The sequence below is a fragment of the Heliconius melpomene genome, chromosome 18 (genome assembly GCF_056956725.1).
Source record: "Heliconius melpomene rosina isolate 202511_hmr_F chromosome 18, ASM5695672v1, whole genome shotgun sequence".
Classification (NCBI taxonomy): Eukaryota; Metazoa; Arthropoda; class Insecta; order Lepidoptera; family Nymphalidae; genus Heliconius; species Heliconius melpomene.
The window spans coordinates 15,945,571-15,966,544 of NC_140406.1; the positions used below are offsets into that span (position 1 = coordinate 15,945,571).

Here is a 20,974-nt window from a genome sequence, read left to right on the forward strand (position 1 = left end):
GGTAACTTTGGTTATTTTCAACTATGAACTTCTACAGCATTATAAGTTTTGTGGGAATGCACACGCTTGAAAGCCTCGAATTGTATAATATAATTTAAATTGAAATATTTAATCCTTCACAGGCAGAGAAAACTGACTACATAAATCACTGTATTTCCCTTTTCCCGAACAATTAGAAACAAGTTTCCAAGAAACATACTCTTACTTAATAGTTATAGAACTGACAAAGCATTATATGTCTGGCGTTTAGAGGTTAAGCGATGGGAAAATACTAACAAAGGCTAACCTAGACCCCATACAATGATTCACACACTTGAGTTTAAATTAATGTTTTCACTGACTTATGTAATTTTTGAATTATTTAATGACTACAGTATATGAGATGAAATGACCTATTAGGTTGCTATTCGTATATAAGTTTATTAACGCATAGTAATAAGAAAGATTAAAGAGATTACTGTAGAGCTTTGAAGAAAATATGTGCTGGATGGCAAAACCAAATGTCATTTTCGGAAAAGATCCTGGAAAACTCAGGAATTATAAATAGAAATAAAGTTTTAATGTGGATCGCATTAATAACTAGTATTCACCACGTCCTAAGTGCGTAGCTCCATTATATTCGTATATGGAAATATTAGTTATAGAATTAACAAAAAGGCAAAAGTAATTTTAATATAAATTATTTCTACCTATATGAGTGTGCTATCTCGTTTTAATGTTTCACACGCTTCTTTTATAAAATTAAGCTTTAATAAGCATAAGATTTATTCTGCTAATTTATTAAATATTTCTCTTTTTTCAATTTGAATAAAAATAACGATAAAACGTAAAAAACTATAGTCTTTTTTTTATTTCTCTGTTTCGTCTATTTTTCTAGTTGTTTCTTTTATTTTAAAAATTTGGTACCTATATTAAAGAAGCCATTATCCAAGAATAAATCTGTACGAAAAGTTCCAATATTTTCACAAAATCAAAACTGATGTAATCTTCATATAATTATAAATAGTCTTTTATCAAATTCATGCAAGTAAAACATTATTAGTGAATTTCATGTCTTAAAATTCCGACGGGCTCTGTGACAAAGAAATTCGATTGAGACTTCGATTGTTTAAATATAAATATTTTATAATAATTTGTTTTTTTCTGATATGACATCCACAATATTTGAAATAGTGTTTATGTAAAATAAAACATAATTAACGATAACTTAGAATAATAACTGTACTGTCTGACTAACTATAGAGTCCTTGTAGTTAAACAACAATTTGTATCAATTTTTACAATATTATTTTAATAAAACTTTTATGTTAACACGCTTTTTTAAAGATTTAGGGATAGTTACTACAAAAATAAAATTAAGAACACAGTAATTTAAATGACATATTATTCTAATTAAATTTCATGTATGACTTGAATTCCACTAAGGAAAAGGAAAAAGGTTTTAAGTTCGGTATTTTCCTTCATTTCATTCTTATTTTAAATTAATTTAGTTTGTATTCTTCTTTATTGATTGCATTTTAAGTTTATGAATAGTAAATTGTATTTTAACATGTACAATTCATATTTTTCTTACAGCCTCGTGACGATGACTAATGTTCATGCTAAGAAAATTTTCAATTACGCTCTACGTTGCTCCAGATGTGATTTATTTAGTATAATAAACTGCAGTAACTGACTATCGATTAATATTAGAAACCAATAGATTGTCGAATTCTTGCGCTTGCGTTGATTTTTTTTAAATATAGACCATTTTTACAAGATTTAGAAGTAAAAGTAATTGAAATATATTGTTTAATCTAATTTATTATTGTACAATTCCACAAAAAATCGTTTGTAACAAGGTTATCAGATATTTTTAGCCGAAACCATGAAATTTAAATCAATAGAACCTAATGTCTTACTTAAAACTGAAAAATCTTATTAGAATCTTATATATTCATACTATATCTTTCAAACTCAAAACCTACCTTCTAATAAAGCACGTAATATATACAACACTGTCACAGTCAAACACAACACTCACTTAAATATTGTTAATTACAATGTTGTTCCCGCAACACGTGCTAGCCCGACGACGGCCGCTACTCAAATGCGACTGAGTGGAACCAGCCGACTCCCGCGCAGCCTGCACGGAACACACACACACACACCAGCGCGACGTACATAGGTAGAGTCATATCGTTTTAAACGGAAAAGGGATATTATGATTCGTGATTGCGTTGACAGTTGACTCTTCTATTAATTGTGTGCCTTTTTTTGATAATGTTTCTATATCTATTTAAATATATTTAATAAATAAAATATTAGTTGATAATTAAACAGTTTCACATGATAATCAGTTAATTTTAATTGACTTCATTAAAATGTTTCACTTAAATTAATCGATGTCTATAATTTTAACATTTACTTGAAATAGTTTTTTTATTAACATTTAAAATTGTAATTTTATTCCTTTTTATTAAAACTTGCTTTAAGTTTACGAAATTCGTTATTTTTTTTAAATAACAGATCTTCATAAATTTTGTGAGAAGTTTCGTATAAACGAATTAATTTTACAAAAAATGAAATTAATGTAACAATGTTTTTAACGTAAATTATATTTAATATTTTAATTGCCATAACACAGTTCATGTATTACATTTAATGTAAAAGTCAATAGTTTAAAGACCTTAAACATTATATCGTGGTGTAGAGTTCTGCCACTCAACACGCAATGTCTTGAGAATTGAGCAGCGATTGAGGAATGGAATATCTTAACACCAGGTTCCTTCTGTTAACCCTGCTACATATTTGGGATACACAGAAGTGCGTGTAAATCAGGTTCTTAGATTTTATAACATACTTATTTAGGTACAGCTCGACCTAATAAAAGCGTGTCAAAATAAATAAAAGAAGAACAACATATTCGAAAAAAAAAGTGCTGTTTTTTTTTTCAATAAAATTTCAATTAAAAAGTATTCTTGTTGTCCGTTTTTAAACAAAACGTTGAACATTGGGTTTTTTAAAACAGTTTTTTAAATAGGTCCAACACACCTTGCTCCGAGCGATACTTTCATCGCTCTACTTTCGTTCGTCGTAGTTGTGATTTTCTTCGCCATGCTTATCATTATATTGACATCTATTGTCATGATAGGTTCCACTGTGTAGAATCATAGAGCTAGCCTATTTAAATAACTTTATCTTATATATGCACTTGGCTTTGCTTGTTTTTTTTTTGGTAAATTAATATTTTGAAACTAGTCGTAGCGTACGTATACAAACTGTAAACATGACAGGTTATGGGTTCGATTCCCAATGCCTCCGGAACTCCGGAAAAGTTAAAAGTTTTAATTTTTCCATCATCCATCATACATTTTTATCTCGCATGTAGCAAGTTAGCCAGAGGGAACCTGGGAACTTTGTGTTAAGACACTTCCAAATCCCACTTTCCGCAGAATTCTGAAGGCAAAACGTTTAGAGGACGGAATTCAACGACGCATTTTGTCTCGTTACCAGAGCATATATATTTTTGCAACGATTATGATTGAAATTTTATTATTAAAATTATATATTTAAGGCAGCGTAGCAATAAAAATTAAGATAGATGAACTCGTACCTAAAGAAAACAACCATGATTTTTTTTAAACAACGATTTGACGAAACTGACAAAAACTATCAATTTGGCAACAATTAGCAAACCTAAGGTTAAATACTATAGAGTCAGTAGCTAACTAATGTTTATTTAAAGATCATCTCTACCAACGCCCGTGGCACAGTAGGCGTCTGACTGTAAACACCGTAGTTATAGGTTCAATGCCCACTCTGAGGAATGGTTATATATAGTTTATTTTTATTTCACTACGCTGCGAATGACAAGCAATATCTCGAATATTCGGTGGAAATTGGATAGAGTATGTTAACTCTATGTTCCCTCTGCCTTCCCAGCTAGCTATACGGCATACGTGAATCTGGCTACCATTTCATTCAAAATGAAATAGTACAATTTCTGAATCAAAGATTACCATTTAGTAATAATATGTTGCAAAAGTTTTAAAAAATTACAGAAATTACAGATTACAGCATGGATCGTGGGTAGTCGTCAATATTGCACCATTGCTATCATAATTAGAGACAAAAAAAACTAGAAAAAAAGATGGCTCCAGCAGGTGGATGTAGTGTTGTCTCTCTCTAACGTATTCTAAATTGATATTGCTGTCTCGCTTACCGGAAGAGTGAGTTGATGAATAAATTGTAACGGCTGAATGTCGTAACTGACTTTTGTTGGTTATGCTTTTCAAAGTTTTAAGTAATTATATAAAAAATATATTGTTTTTAAGAATAGTTATTATATTTTATGATATATTTGAAATAGCTATTTGAAATTAGTGATTTGACTTTTAAAATTTTTGTATTTATACATTAGGAGGGTATTTTATTTAATAAGTGAGCTGATTGATTCAGACTTTATATATTTTTGCATTTTATTTATACTCGTATATTTTAAGAGCCGGCGTGACGCACAGGTACTATATGTGACATTCCATTCCCATTTGGAAGAATTAAACTTTTTCATTTCAAGATACGGCGTTTTAAGTACCTATTCAATTTATAAGAGGCCAATAATGGCGAAGGGACACGACTCGAGGAAATGAAATATTTATTTAAATTTATATTTTCATTTAAAACGTGGAGTTGAGTGCCGCCACTCATCACGCAATGCCTATGAAAATGGGCAACGGAGTGACTTAACACTAAATTTCATAGATGCAAACGTATGTAGCTGATTTATTTCTAATCTTAAATGCATTTATATTTATAATTTAAAAATATAACACAATTTTACCACTATAAAGAAAACTTTGAAAGCCAGTGATATTACAACAAAGAACTAAGCTACCGGCGCACGCGCAGACTGGCAACACTTTTAGATTTTTTTTAAGATAACCACATTACTTTGGACGCAATATTTTAGAAATAAATAAATAAATAAAAATCAATGCCTGCCTTGCGTGGTGGTAGCTGATTAACTAGATGAGTAGTTGAGTAAGAAAGAGGTGGATGGAAAACTTCATACCTTTTAAACATCTATTTTACTCACTTATTTATTTATTTTACTTACTTTTCACGTTTGCTTTTTTAAATTTTGATAAGGTATTTATAATCAGCTTCACGCTGTATCCCGCACACAGCAGGGTAGGCAGAGAGAACGTAATGTTGCGACACTCCGTTCCCCACTGACCGCTAAAATCTGGAGATTTGTGTCAATTATTTATTAGTGGCGCAGGGGCACAGGTGTGTCACTGTAAACGCGACTGGTTGTGGGTTCGATCCCCACTCGAGGAAAAGAAATTTTATTTAAATTTATATGTATCTGTCAGTCTGTCAGTGTGTCAAGAGGCTGTATCTCATGAATAGTAAGATAGTTGAAATTTTAATTTTTTTTACAGAAATTTAGCATTTGATGAAAACTTGACTAGAACCATGTCGTTGTAACAGTTGGAAAATGTCAGAACGTAAAAGTGGAAGTTGGGGGTTCAATCCTACTTGGATACATTATAATGTGTAAGAAAGCTTATATTTATGAGAAGATGCCGTCGTGGTTCTGAAATGAGTTTGATTTTTATTCGAGGGAATGAATCATTTTCATTTTATCGCCCTGGTAACAAGACAAAACGTGAATTGAAAATTGGACGAAATGTAAAAAACAAAGTGTTTTAACACTCTACGTCCTTTTATTTATCTGTGAATCTAAAAAGAAAAACATAATTAATGCAACAAGCAGATTCATTTAAGGTTAAGAAAAAGACTTCAACGCGCTCCTCTTTCTTTCGCTTGATAGAAAGTATCGATGTATTTATGCATCAATAAAATAGCGTTAATTATTATATTTGATTATCCGTTTATTTATTAAGGGTCTTTAATTATAATACTGTATTTTAGAATATATATATATATATATTTTATAAATATATTAAAATTAAAACCAAAAAATATTTTTTCAGTTTTACTCTTTCTCCAGCATATACCAGTATGGGAAGAAGAAACATAGTGTTAAGACAATAATTTCCACACAGACAACTTTCTACATATGAAAGCAAAGAAATGAAAAGAATTCATTCCTCCGAGCGTTCCTCAATGTATCCCTTTTATCCCTTAATATGTTCCAAATTTACTGTTCTTTAAGCATAAGCATATTGTGAACTGAAATGATGAACATAGCTCTAAGCTTTCTTCTTCTAGCTTCTCTAAGCTTTTTAAATATGGTTCTTTAGTTAATTTAATTTATTTCATTATATATAACGTTGCTATCTCCCATATTAAAATACCTTCGCTTCAACCGTACGTTTTAGTTTAATTTCAAGAAAGCTTAAAGTAAGAAAGCTTGAAAGCATTACTTCCAGTAAAGCGTTTAATAATAAAGGAATTTGTAGTTGTCTATCAGGAGTCGGGCTAGTGAGGGGAAGACGCCGCACAATTATCATACTTCCGCTGTAGGGATGTAACAATGATATCATGTGTTTATCGATTGTTCAATGTTAGCAAAGTTTTGTCATAGGTACATAAATAGATTAATAAAAAAATCTATATGTTTGTTATTCTTAAATAAATTTTTATTGAGGCTGGCCGTTGGTGCAGGGATACAAGCATGTAACTGTAAGCGCGACGATTGTGAATTCCATTCCCTGTCGGTGGATTGAAATATTTATTATTTTAATTTTCTTCCTCTGGTAACAAGGCAATGCGCGGCGTCGTGCTCTGCTACTCAACATTGCAAGAATTCAGCGAAAAGTAGGATGTGTTTTAATTGTCAATTTCAACGGCCTTACGATACTATCGAATTACGTTTTTTTACATAATAGTGTCGATAAAGCACATCACTAGCCAGTACAGGCGGCGGAGCGAGACGAAGAAAACACAACCGTTCCGACTGCCCACACTTGTAGAAATTATACGAGTGTCCACGGAATATTGCTATATTAAACATTATATTATTTGTATACATATGAGGCCTCATGGCACAGTGGCATTGTAAACGAGAGGGTTTCGATTTCCACTCAGAGAAATGAATTGATTTAATTTCGTATTTTTGACAGCAAGACAAAGCGTGGCGTTAGGTTGCGCTATTTAACACTATGTAGGATATGGAGTGTCTTAGTAGTAGGTTCCCTCTGCCTCCCCCGTAGACATGACACATAAATACTTTTTATTATTTCCCATAAAATGTTTATGGGATTCTTTATTATTCTTATCGAAATACCATTATTTGAAGTATTTAAAATATTATAATTTTCAATTTTTCATTCAATTTCAAAGTTATTTTGATATAGAACGATAAAATAGTCTTAAGAACTTTTAATCGCTGCAGAGGCTCCACCGACATTCCTAATATCATTATCAGGGCATTTAAAAAGAAATTCTTACAATATTTTTCTGCAAACTTAACGTATATCTAATACTATAATGTATGGAAATATCTTCATACTTATTTCCACAGTGCACAATTTCAATACGAAAATACAGAAAGCAGGAAATAGTGTCTTAACTCTTAGTTTACCTTGCTATAAGAAAACAAAGTTTCAACACATTATTATTACCAATCTACACATATATTTGTATATATAGCGGGGAATGGAGTGTTTTAACACTTACTCTGCTATCATGCTGTGTGTGGAAGAAAAAATATTAGTAATAAAATAAAAAATATATAGATAGGTTCATCTATTACTGAATAGATTTCCCGATATATATGTAACTTTAAAGCATTACGTTATATGTTAATTAAACTTTAAGCTAAATCATAAATAAAGAAAAATATATATAAAAACATTTTTATTTAACTTTAATTGCAGAAGTAATATTTCCTTTCTAAATTACATACTAAATCACATTGGTCAAACGAAACGCCGTATTAATTAATATAACCTGTGCGTGTAAAAGAGAAAGATGTATATAATAATATGGCGTAAAAGTGAGACAGCTACATATTCCATATACCTGCGCAGGCGCCGACTTCTTACTCGCACGCACATAAGGTTACGCACACATGTGAATGATGGATATGGTTGTGAGTATGTATGTGTGTATATATTTTAACGGAATTTTCTAGAACTTGTGATCGATGTGATATACTGTATACAGGGCTGTGCTGATTTAATGTAAACTGTATTTGATATAGGCTTTTACTTAAGTATTTAAATTATATAGGTAGTTAATAGTTGGGTATTATTATTTTTTGTAGTTTTTATTAGTTATTTTTTTAGGTATTATTAGTTTTTATTATTATTTATTTTATTACTTTGTTTTTATTATTACTTTTTATTTTTACGATGTATCCCACACATAAAAGGGCTGACAGAAAGATATAGTGTTAGGACACTCCGATAAATTGCGGAATTAAAAGCTCAGTAGTGCCTCGTTACCAGAAGGAGAAAATGAAAATAATTCATACACCCAAGTGCAACAATCGAACCCTCTACAATCAGAAGCACTGCTGCTGCGCCACAATGTCCTCAGTAATAATCTTATTCTATTTTAAATATAAAACTTAGTACTTAGTTAACTTAACTTAGATATTAAATATATTTTTAATAATAGAGACACTAAACGCCAACCCTATGTTTGACAGACGTTTTAATGATAAGATGCTACTACGTATTAGAAGGAACACCATGCTAGTACAATTGAGACTAACTTAAATGGGCGTAATGGTTGTAGATTCAAAATTCACTTCAGTGTGTTAATCCCGCATGTCACGGGGTAGGCAGAGGGAGCCTAGTGTTACGACATTTCAGTTCCCCACTTTCAGCCGAATTCGGGAGACATTGCGAGTTGACTGGTGGAACTCAACACCGCGTTCTGACTAATTACCAGAGCGAGGAATTGAAAATATTAAATATTTCAATTCCTCGAGTGGGAATCGAAACCACAACTTGTCGCACGCTAATATTTCATTACTAATATTTAATATTATTTCTTATATCTTCAAAATTTTGATCTGGAAGCCAGGGCAATGGACAGAAAAAAATAGGAAAATGATGGTTGCAAGAATAGTGATATTAACTTATCTGTACCTAGATGATGTCTGATGCTTCTCTCAAGAAGTACTTGGTATAGTCCATTTATCAAGAGGATATATAGCATTTATAATCTCACGTCAATCGATGTAACATATTGAAGGTAGCTACGGTCAGAGTTACCTCCCGTGTTTAGAACGTGTCATGTGTCGTACAAAACGGTTGGTTATTTTTATTTAAAGACGCAAGTAGAGGCTTGTGAAAAATATAATTTTTAAAACTGAATATTACTAACGGCGAAACGTCTCGGTCACTGAAGCGTGGTGCCCCGCAGGTGCAGGGGTTGGGGTACTTTTTACTCAAGATGCTATATGGTGAACTTGTAAGAAACATAGTTTATGTGGGAAAGTTCAAAAATTATGTTTTCTATCATTTCTTACTTTATACCTATACGAGAAGGTTAACTTGACTTTTTAATATGCTTTTATCAGGTCGATTTGTACCTAATATGTAATAAAATCAAAGAAACTAAATTTGATCCATTTGTAATAATTGTACCATTGTAAAAAATTGACAGTTATGTGTAGATTTGGTGACACAGTCATATTCTTCATATTTACTAATAAACCACTGGAGTTTAGGTTCGTGTCATTTATAGCTCCGAGCAAATTCTATAGACATTTTTACGATTGTTACGAGGCCGTCGTGACCCAGGGGCACAAATGTGTAACCGTAACGCGACAGTTGTGGGTTCGATCCCGACTCGAGTCGAAAAGTAGAAAGCGTCTTAGAACTAGGTTTCCCCTATCTACCCAGCTGTGAAGAGAAAGAATAACTTCTATAACATGACGAAGTTATTATTTTTACGTATTTTTTATGTTTTTTTATTTATTTATTATTTATTTTATATGGAATAGGCTTGCGCTTGACCGCATCAAGTCTGGTGGGCGTTGATGCGGTCTACGGTGGTGCACGCTTGCCTAGAAGATACCTATTCACCCTATCTTTGAAGACCCCCACATTGTATGTCACAGGAAATACAGATACCGGTAGTGAGTTCCAATCTCTCGCAGTTCGTACGGTAAGAATTTCTACCGTATATTTATTTATTTTTTTTGCATATAGAAAACAACTTTCTGTTCAGACCCTACGACATTAGTTTACTACCCAAATTCGCAAGATTTCATGACGAATTTCTTAAAGCGAGAAACGAAAATAATTCAATTTTAAATTGGGAATCGAATCCACAACGTTTTGAATGCAATGATCGCTGTAACTGCGCCACCATGTAGTATTTAATTAATGAAACTTAAACAATATGGCAATAAGCTCAAGTTGGTTGACCCGCGTTGCGCACGCGCCGTTTATTTATCAATTACGGCGGAGATTTGAACTTCTCGCTCTACCACCCAACTGTGGCCGCTCGGAGCAAACCCGCTACGTACATACGAACGTGCTGTTGTATAGTAATATACAAGTTTATTATTTTTTAAATTGTCGTATGAGTGTATTTTGTTATATTTTAAACATTCGCTTAGGCTGTCATTGTGTGTGCACAGCGTCTAACTTTAAGCGCGTCGGTTGTGGATATTATTCCCACACAGAAGAATGAATTGATAATTTTCCAGTAAAAAAACTGTGGTTATGAGTTCCGCAACTCCATACGCAATATCTCGAAAATAGGGAAGAAAGTGAGGAATATTGTGTGTTGACACTAAGTTCTCTCTGCCTACAGAGGTCCATGCGGGATATATAATGTGGGCATCGAAACCACAAAAAATTAAAAGAGAATGGTTATGTCGGATATTTTTATCACATTCTCCATATAAGAATAATTTGGACACTGAATGATCTTAGTGCCTTTATATTCTTTGTTTCAATTAAGAAAGATTGCCTTTGTTATAAATAAACTGTTTAATGCTCGCTAAATTCTTAATTGATTTTTCAAAATTTGCAATAGGTATTTGAAAGAGGACAATTATTGACTGCCGACGCCGATGTAATCGTTGTTGGCTCGATCCTCACTCCAGGGCATATTTTTGGTAGTTTTTGATGTTTCTTTGGCGTTGAGCTTCGCCACTAAATGCAAAAGACTTGAGTTCGGACCAAAAGTAGACAACGAAATATCTCCACATAAGTTCTTTCTACTTACCTACCTTATTTTATAGGATAAAATGTGAAGTAGAAAAAATAAATAAAATGAAATACGATTCAAAACCTCCATCGGGTGTACACAGCACAAGTAAGGCACACTTAGCGCAATTTTTTATTCTCTCCACAATTACTGTACGCCTGTAAGTGTACTTATATGTACGTATATGTATATGTATGTATGTATGTTCATATATAACTGTTAACAGTGAAGTTTTATAGCTTAAAACTTTCTGATGATGAGATTACTCAGTTTCCTGCTTTTATAAAATGTTTAAAAGGCTTATTTATTGCTAAGTTAAGTTTTAAGTTTAATTTTACCTCGGGCTAAGCTTGGCAAGTTACAAGTTACAGTTTTTTACTTGTTTTGATAATAAATATAACATAATATACAAAAGAATAGTTAGATGTGTGTGTTTCAAATTTTAAGATTTTGAGGATTTTTGAAGCTTTTTTTATTTTCATTTTTGTATTTTTACCTAAATCATCTGTCACAAATAAAAGATTTCCGAACAATTTTTAGTTTTAAATATTTATTTATTAATATTTTAGTCTGTATCATAATTTAAAAAACTTTTAAAAAACCAGAGAAGGTATGTCAAGCGACTGTCTTGCTTGAGGCCAGACAATCGTGCGAATGTAAACAAAACATTTTGTAGGTTCGATTCCAACAAGCGAAAATGAAATATTTAATAGTCTAATTTTCTCGCTCTGGTAACGAGGAAAAGTGCGGCGTTGAGTTCTGCCACTCAACACGAAGTGCACCACAAACCGGCGGAAAATGTAGAACTCAAGTGTCTTAATGGGAATTGAGTGACACTAGATTTCCTAGTTCTCTTTCGCCTACCCTGTCATGTGCGGGATACAGCGTGATAATAAAAAAAATCACCGTGTGTACCTACAATAAGGCACTGTTGCACCGTATCACAACCGTTTCTAATTAGAAATGTTTACATAAATAGTTATTCCAGTTAGAAAGAAGACTATAGTTGATAATGTACATAAGTGCATTTACGCCCCAATGGTTAAGTGATGTATGACGTTTTTATACCACCCACCTACTTGTACCAGGAAGTGGGTTCATTATTATACATAAGTGAGTTAAAAAAATAGTAATGAAGTTATTTAAATTAATGAAGAAAAAAAATATTAATGAAGTTATTATTATTTATTATTTAAATTTGTATCTTTACAATGGGCACATGGTAGCATGCACATGGTAGAATAGGCAGAGGGAACCTAGTGTTAAGATATTCCATTCCCAACCTCTGCTTGATTTTTGAGACATTGCTAGTTGAATGGTGGAACTCAACGCTGCTTTGTTTTGTTACCAGAGCGAGGAAACGAAAATACTTCAATACTTGAGAATTGAACCCACAATCATTGCGTTTGCAGTTAGATGCTGTGCCGCTGCGCCACGAGGGTTCATCATAGTATTTATAATGCATAATGCAATTTATAGTGTTCCGTGCCTCAAAAGGTAAAAACGGAATCCTTATAGGATCACTTTGTTGTCCGTCTGTCCATCTACCAAAACCATTTATCTCGAGATGGCGTGGAGGTTCAAGCTGAATCATCATAGTTTTTGATGCATTTTGTATAAAATTCGCCGCGTAATCAAAACCTATTTGGCATTTCCCGTTCATCTACAGCTATGAAATGAGAACTTACTATACCTACTAATTAAGGAGAAAATCCTAAATTTGAAAAGTTGTAGGTATTTCATAAAAATAATCATTACAAACGTACTTTTCATTTGAAAACAATTGAAAAGAATGATGATGATGATGATGGTTAATGAAAATAGAAGAATGATTGAAAAGACATACGACCGCAAGCTTAGGTTTGTCAAATTTTATAATTTGTAGGTACGTCCTACAATCCTGAAATAGGTAGTAGTTACAGGAGCCTCGATAGGCAAATCCGACTCGCACTTAGCCGGTTTTTTAAATTAGTTTCTTTCCGAAGAGATTCACTGTTATTAGTGTAGCGGAAATTGCGAAACATTCTTGATTAACTGTAAAGGCTGTGAGTTGGTGGGAAGTGGGAAGGTAGTAATTTTTCCGATTTTTGCTATTAGCATACTATAATACCAGGTAACTTTAAGTTTTCGGGGGCTGGCATAAACTGAGATCTTAAGAGAACATAAAATTTGACTGATGCACCTATTTTTGCCTCATGCACAACTAGGTATAGGCGCTGCTATAGCAGGCCAGAACATAGTTTTACGATACTCCATTCCTCACTTTCCGGATTTTGTTCGAGACCTTGTGTGTTGAGTGGCGGAACTTTACATAGGTACAATTTGATTACCAGAACAAAAAAAATATTATTATTATTGCTTAATCAATAAAAAATGCAGAAGCAATCGCCCATATTCTTTTATTTTAAGATTATAAAATGTAAAATATATCAACTTTTATAATAATCATTATTTTATACTTTATTTAATCATGCGGCCAACGCCATCTAGTATAACTAATTGAAAACTTAATAGCTTTGTATTATTTGATATAGAGGGCATGAAGTTACTTGTATATGACTCTTTTCGTAATTCAAAAAGAGATGTCGCTTTTCTAAATATGTGCTAACAAATATTTAGATGAGAGTGGGGGGCGTGCGTGCTTAATATAATAATAGTACTTAATATAAGCAGATCAACACACTCCTAGAAATATAATTGGAAAACTTTCCAATTATATTTCTGTATATCACGATTTAGAATAAATTATTTCTGCCCTTCAACACGCAATACCTTCATAATTCGGCTTTAAGTGGGCAATGGAAGTGTCTTTATGGGAACGGAGTGTCTTAACAATAGGTTACCTTCTGCCTACTCTGCTATGTGCGAAAAAAATTAAGCCAAACAAAAAGTAATAGGTAAGTAATAGGTGAGTATAAGGTGAGATACATAGTTTAAAAAAATGCAAAATAATTAGCTTATTTGTGTAATGTGGGCAATTATAAGTCTACATGTAGATTTCAATACGGTGAAATAAAACAAAACTAAAATAGTGTTACCCTTTGGGTACGAAACGCTAAAAAAGGATGTCGCGCACTTTACCTACATTAACTTTCATGTAAATATATCGACATCGACTAGATGTATAAAGTAACAATATTTAGAAAGCGGAATTAAAATAAAAGTCAACAATATCATTATATACAATTAATTTTATTTCTCGTTTTTTCAAAATAACAAAGTATTTTTAAGCTAGAGGTTCAAAACCGAAGACCTTACAAGATTACATAGTCCAACGTCTAACAGCCAAAAGGGATAACAACATTTGAAAAAATGTACAAACTATAACAAAGACTTGTAAAATCGTGTATTTATTGCACATTTAGTTAATTATAGGTAGAATACATATGTTTATAAATTACAAATATATTAAAATTAATATTGTTAAAAAATATAACGTAACCCCTTTTAGCTTTAGACGTCAACCCTTTTTTTTTGCGATATACATATATTTACATATTTTAGATGAGTTTATTCAGCTTCACGCCGTATCCCGCTTATAGGAGGGAACCTAGGGCTAGGACAATTCGTTTGCTACGCGCCACCCAATTGTCAAGACATTGAGTATTAAAAGGCCGCACTTTGTCACGTTACTTTGGTAACGTGACAAAGTGCGGCAAGGTAATGTAAAAGAATCTTTATTCCGAATGGTATACGAACCCGCAACCGTAGCGCTTACAGACTCTGCTCCACTGCGTCACGATGAATTTAATTATAGAATATCTTTATTTGTTATTTGTCAGATACAATAACTATAAACTTTGAAAATGGTAGATTGTAAAGCCTTATTTCCACTGCGAGCGGAGCGGGAACATTGAGGACTACGTTGAACTCGCAAGAACAAACTGCATACTTGTATTTCCAAAAATTGCCTTAACAGTAGGGTAGGTATTTCAATAATATATTTGACATCAATTAAAAATATTTGTAAATATATGTATATCGCAATTAAATTCCCACAAAGTATCATAAGTGTCTTATGTAATGATAATGTCGGTTTCATATTTTTTGTCACTATTCGAGCTGACAATATGTAGTGATTTAACATTCTTCGACTCAATACGTAATGCCTCCAGAATTCGGCAGCAGAAGTGAGGAACGGAAGTACTGTAGCGCTAGGTTCCCAGGTTCCCCCTGCCCAATAAGTTAAAAAATCACCAGCCATTGTACCTTCTCAGCAAAGAAACATTTAGCAAAAGTAAAAAAAATAAGTGAAAAATTGAGAAAAAAAAGTCAAATTTACACAATGATTTCAGCATACCGACATTATCACTCATATATTTGTACACGTACAGTTCGTTCAAAAATCAATTAACATTATTATATTTTTGCATCACACCTTTTGCAGAACATCCTCTTTGGTCCGACGACACACTGACGCTTACTTGTAACTAAAGTGCTAAACAAGACTATAGAATAAAACAATACAAGGAATATTAATGCGGTTTTACATTAATAGACAGACCGCTATTTTTTTATACAGACATAGTGAAAAATCGAGTAATAGGTATACTAATTTATTTTTGATCACACTGTATAAAAAAATGTATATATTATATTTAGTATCCACCTGTATAATACGGAAGATGAATCAACATATATATAAGGTATATACAGCACTTTAGTTAGAAATAATCGTTTCAATGATCACACAGAAGCATCTTCTCACATTCGACAAAATAATAAACTTTTACTTATTTCACTGATATAGTTTAATACAACTTTTTTAAATTTATTATATCTATACGAATTAATTTACCGATAGTTATTTGATTATTACTATAATAATAAAAATCTTGAAATTAGTATAATTTTAATGTTAGCTTGATCTAAATGTTTGAAATAGTTTGGAGGACGATCAAAGAAATGTAAGGTACCTTAGGTAATAGGTACCCTCTTTTTAATAACTGTGATTTTTTAAAATTATAGGTCTATTTTTTTAGGAACATATTTTTTTAATTAACAATTTACTTAACAGTAGTAATATGATTTTAATATACAAAATACTTCACTTCTTCAGCCCTTACTTAACCAAAAAAAAAATGAAGTAAATTACTGAAAGATAAATATTGGCAAACTGCCAGATAAAATATATTACGTGGCATGCCATTAGAACTAAGAAATCACCTATAGGCCATAATCCATAACAAATCACACATTTAGACCACGCTGTTGACAATAACGACAAAAATGAAATACAATTTCAATTCCTAGATGACCACAGATATCGCTACCGTTCACAGAAATAGATTATTGTGAAGTTAAAAGACTTTGGCAAACTCTTTGGTGTCATTGGTATCATTTAAAACTATGTTTTTATGTTAAAACACATATTATTTTCAGTAAAATAAATACTATTCATTAATTATTTCACAGCCGCACTCAAGAATGTCAATTATCGTTTAAATAAAATTATACTGTGAATAACCGTCATTTAAACACTGATTAAAGTCTGTGAGTGCATCTGTTATAATTAATAAGGTTAACAATACAAGAGGTCATTTGGCAACATAAAATCATATAAATAAAAATTAAACAATAGTATGTATTATAAATAACAATATATTATAGCATTATTAAACAGCCATAGAATCACAGGAAGGAACATTTTTATTGTGGGTGTAAAAGTGATATTTAAGGGTACATATCACACGTAAATGAAATTAAAATCTTGATCTGATTTGTTAGTTATTACAAATATTAGTTACATATATATTACATTTTGGAATTTAATAGTGAAAAGAATTAAAATACCATATCTGTCGTCTCATCTTACCCATATTTATAAGAAAAATATTGTATATTAAAAACATTGCTCAAAATATTGAATGCCACTCGACATTAGAAGAACATTGTTTAAAACTACAAAGATAAATATAAGAGAAATTAAAACAATCAGCAATAGAATGTATACATAATTGCATATAATTTTTTATTATTCCACAAGGACTTTGGAATTTTCTTTAATGTTACATATATTATGAAGTAAGAGACCAATTACTATCTAACCGACTCTTAATTATTAATTAAATACCAAATTTACTGAATATTTTATTAAACTTTAATAGAAATGGCAATATTTTGGAAGAGATATTTAACATCGAATTCGGTTTATACAAATAACTACAAAATAAGTTTCTCACAGATAAAGGCAAAGATAACTTCGATCTCTTTTTTGTTTATATTAAAAATTGATTTCTCCCTTTTTATTTTGTAAGGTAGTGATAAAACACTATGTTTACACTCCACACCACTCCATCTGTGACAAACTTTGTTTCTACAAGAACATGCATTCAATGCAATAGACACTCACATAATTTTACACTTATATCTATAATTTAACATTTATTCTCAAATAAATCTCTATATAACCACAATTATTAATCTATCTATACATAACATTCTTTACCTATGCGATCATAAGACGTCAATATCTAGAATTAAGAGGATCTAAGTTTAAAAGTTTTCAAATTATAAAGTTATTTTTGTTTAAAATTTATTACGCAATGTGCGCCATTAACACGTTCACTGCGGGACCTATTCTTTGAGAGCTGGTGCGGTTGAGGTCTTTTCATATTCTTTTATACATAGCTAACATAACACGCACCGGCATGAAGTCTTTATGAGGCTGATTCAGCCTCATAAAGACCAGCCACAGTGAAAGTATTAAATGACACGTAGCTATAGGTGATATGATGCTGAAAATTTTATTTGAACATCACTTTTAATTTATATTTAAAGAGTTCATAAACTGTTATAACATTTATAATTTTTTTGATATTTTCATATATTCCACCGGGGTCCATGTGATCACTTGTACCCCAGTGGGTAATTTTAATTTGTACCCCTAAAATTTGCTACGTGCCTAGCGCCTCATTAAAACAACATTATTATATGAAAATCTATGTTCTATTATTCACTAACACAGAGCAACAGTTTACATTTTTAATTAAATTTATTCACGGGAATACGAAGGCACTAGTGACCTAGTGGATTTAAAGAAAAACCAAAGGACAGCTAATAGAGAAATTCCTTTACCGATATTGATATGACTTCAACTATTGACTAGAGTGAAAATTTCAAAACCTAATTTGTCTTTTACTAATGATTTCCAAATGCGGTTAGCCCGAAAACCTCATTGTGGGCAAGATTCGTTTCAACCATACATATTATGTTTTAAAATCTTATTAATACTGTTTATATAATAAACTATAGGATTAAAAGAAACCACAATTGGGACAAAGATTTCTTTGTTTTCTATTGGAGACCTAAAGATGATCACATGCTTGAGTGATGAGGACTTGTCTGTGAGCTAAGTAAAATATATTTATAACGTCACATTAAGTTTAACTATCTATATCTTATTTGTATTATAGATAAATTGAACGGTTTAAAACATTGTAGTAACAGTTTTATTTATATGGATTTTATCCATTGTATATTCATTTCATTCAAATATTGTCCTTGCATGTCCATAGCATTCATGGAACATTCAAATTGACCAAACCTGGACACATCGAGGCTAAACTTGATACAGCAGTATTCAGGTCTCCATTTGAAATTTCAAATCCTCGATCCGTTTTTATATTAGGCAGTATCGTGTTAAGAATAAAATCTAGTAATTGTTTGCGCGATAGTCTCCCGTCGACCGTTATATTTGGGTAGCACTAAGTATGGGAATATTCACAGAGTAAACACCCACCACACGGGGTACCACATTTAGTCTCACACGTAGCTCTCAACATGAGCGCTAGTTGTTGGGTCCTAGAAAGACGCTTCCACTAAGTAAGTCCCGTCCATTGCTACTCCAGTCTGGTTTCCCTGAACTGTGCTTCCTGCTGGAATGTACTTGCCGCATGCTTGCTGGAATAATAGAAATATATTTAAGACAGTACTTTGAAAAATATGACAATTTTATATATGAAACACATTTTGTGAATTCATTTCTGAAATTAAAGAAACATAACTATAGAAATTAATCTATTATAATACATTTAGGAAAAATTATTTTAAATTATAAAATGCAGTTTAAATTTGATTATAATGTTTATTAATAAATTAATTGATTTGGTATTTATTTTTAAATTTAAATTTTTATTTATAAGCCCTTAATTAATTTCTTCTACTTTATAACAAAATTTTATACAAAGCATTCAACATCGAGTAAAAGCTTGGGAATATAATTTTAAAGATATAGAACCACAGATCATACATAAAGGTATAGGTATAGGTATGAATATAAATAGGTACGCTAAAAATATTTTAGTAAAGTGAGCGAGTCGCATAATGTAGAGAGACTGTGTGTGCTGGAAGCATGCCGAATTATATAAGTACATATATGTAGATATAGATAACAATATTAATATAATAGATAATAAATATTTGTTATTTTTGTAGACCCATTAGTGTGTAAAGTGTTAGTGAAATACGTTATTAATACTGGAAATGAATATTGTGTTATATGATAATGAATTTAGTCGAATATGACGATTATTTTTTTATACATTTTATAATATTACTCTTATGTTGCGTCGTGGACGTCAAATAGAATTATGAGAGATAAGTCATTTTTTGCTTCATGCTGTAACCCAACCGTAGCAGGCAGAGGGAACCTGAGAACTTAGTGTTAAGATACCTCGTTCTCATTAAAAGTTTTCCGCTCCCCACTTTTTGCCAAACTGTGGCATGGCATGATGAATGGTAAAACTCAACGCTGAACTTTTCTTCGGTATCAGAGCGAAGAAACGAAAATATTCAATATTTCATTCTCTCGAGTGGGAGTTGACCCTAAAATCATCACGTTTACAGTCGCACGCTTGTGCCCCTGCGCGACGTCCAATCGTATAGATATTGTACTTAAATAGAAACCAGCACTCTATTCCACCACGGACATTAGGTCGGTCTGTGTGCGGTGTGTTGGCAACTGCAGCATCTTATATAATATTGCAAACTACGACATACGACAGTATGGCTACGACACCTGTATAACAATTACAACACTTGTGGATCTACTTTCATATGAAATCGCAACATTATTTTATATAAATTTCAGTAAATATAACTACTAATATTATAAAGCTTAAAAAGCTTAGTCAGTTACAAGCTTATTAATCTCGAGAACTTTTTTTTCGAATTACTTCTGTGGATAGTCCATTTATCGAAGAGTGTCAATGATATCAAGCTAATAAAAGATTGATATAACTTACTGTACCTGATATCTATCTGTCACACTTAAAATGTCTCATTTAATAACACAGCTCTTGGTTATTTTTTTTATTTGTGAAGCTTAAATCTCCAATTTACATAATTTTTCAGTAACATCTACAAAAACAGAAAATTTTGAACAAACAGTCAAATGAAAAATTACCATATAAAATTCAAATAATATTGCGATTTGTTAACAATAAACATTATAGTATTTATAATATAATAAACAAATTTACAATAATATATTTTGTTTACATTAAAAATTACGACAAGAGCACCACAGCGCAAGCTTACAAATACAAAATACAGACATTTACGTATAAATAATACTTATATCTATAATATCGATAAAGCGACATTACAGCAGCCAACACCCTGCAGACATTGAAAGCCTTATATCAGTTTGTTATCACACAGCGATTAAAAAACAAATTCTTAAAAAATATATTATAACATGAAATATTTTTTTGACTATCCTCAAAAATAATCAACAGATTTTAATAATATTTACAAAAAAAAGACAATAGATTTTCAAATTATTATTAAAGAAACGACAATTTTTTTTAAATGTCATTTTTATTTCACACAAGGGAAAGAAAAA

At 31.5% G+C, this 20,974-nt stretch overlaps 2 protein-coding genes across 5 annotated transcripts in view; both read right to left on the reverse strand.

The window, feature by feature from the left end:
- The window catches only part of sv (paired box protein shaven), an 81,099-nt gene extending 79,014 nt beyond the window's left edge, over window positions 1-2,085 (reverse strand). For both annotated transcript variants that reach the window (XM_085202323.1, XM_085202324.1), the window contains exon 1: window positions 1,968-2,085. The gene's annotated coding sequence lies outside the window, so the exon portion shown is untranslated. The remainder of the gene's footprint in view (window positions 1-1,967) is intronic.
- A 12,213-nt stretch (window positions 2,086-14,298) lies between these two features.
- Shal (Potassium voltage-gated channel protein Shal) overlaps window positions 14,299-20,974 on the reverse strand; it is a 41,006-nt gene continuing 34,330 nt past the window's right edge. For all 3 annotated transcript variants that reach the window (XM_085201668.1, XM_085201665.1, XM_085201666.1), the window contains one exon: window positions 14,299-19,029. In XM_085201668.1, coding sequence (XP_085057794.1) covers window positions 18,931-19,029 — 99 coding nt within the window. In that variant the 3' untranslated portion in view covers window positions 14,299-18,930. The remainder of the gene's footprint in view (window positions 19,030-20,974) is intronic.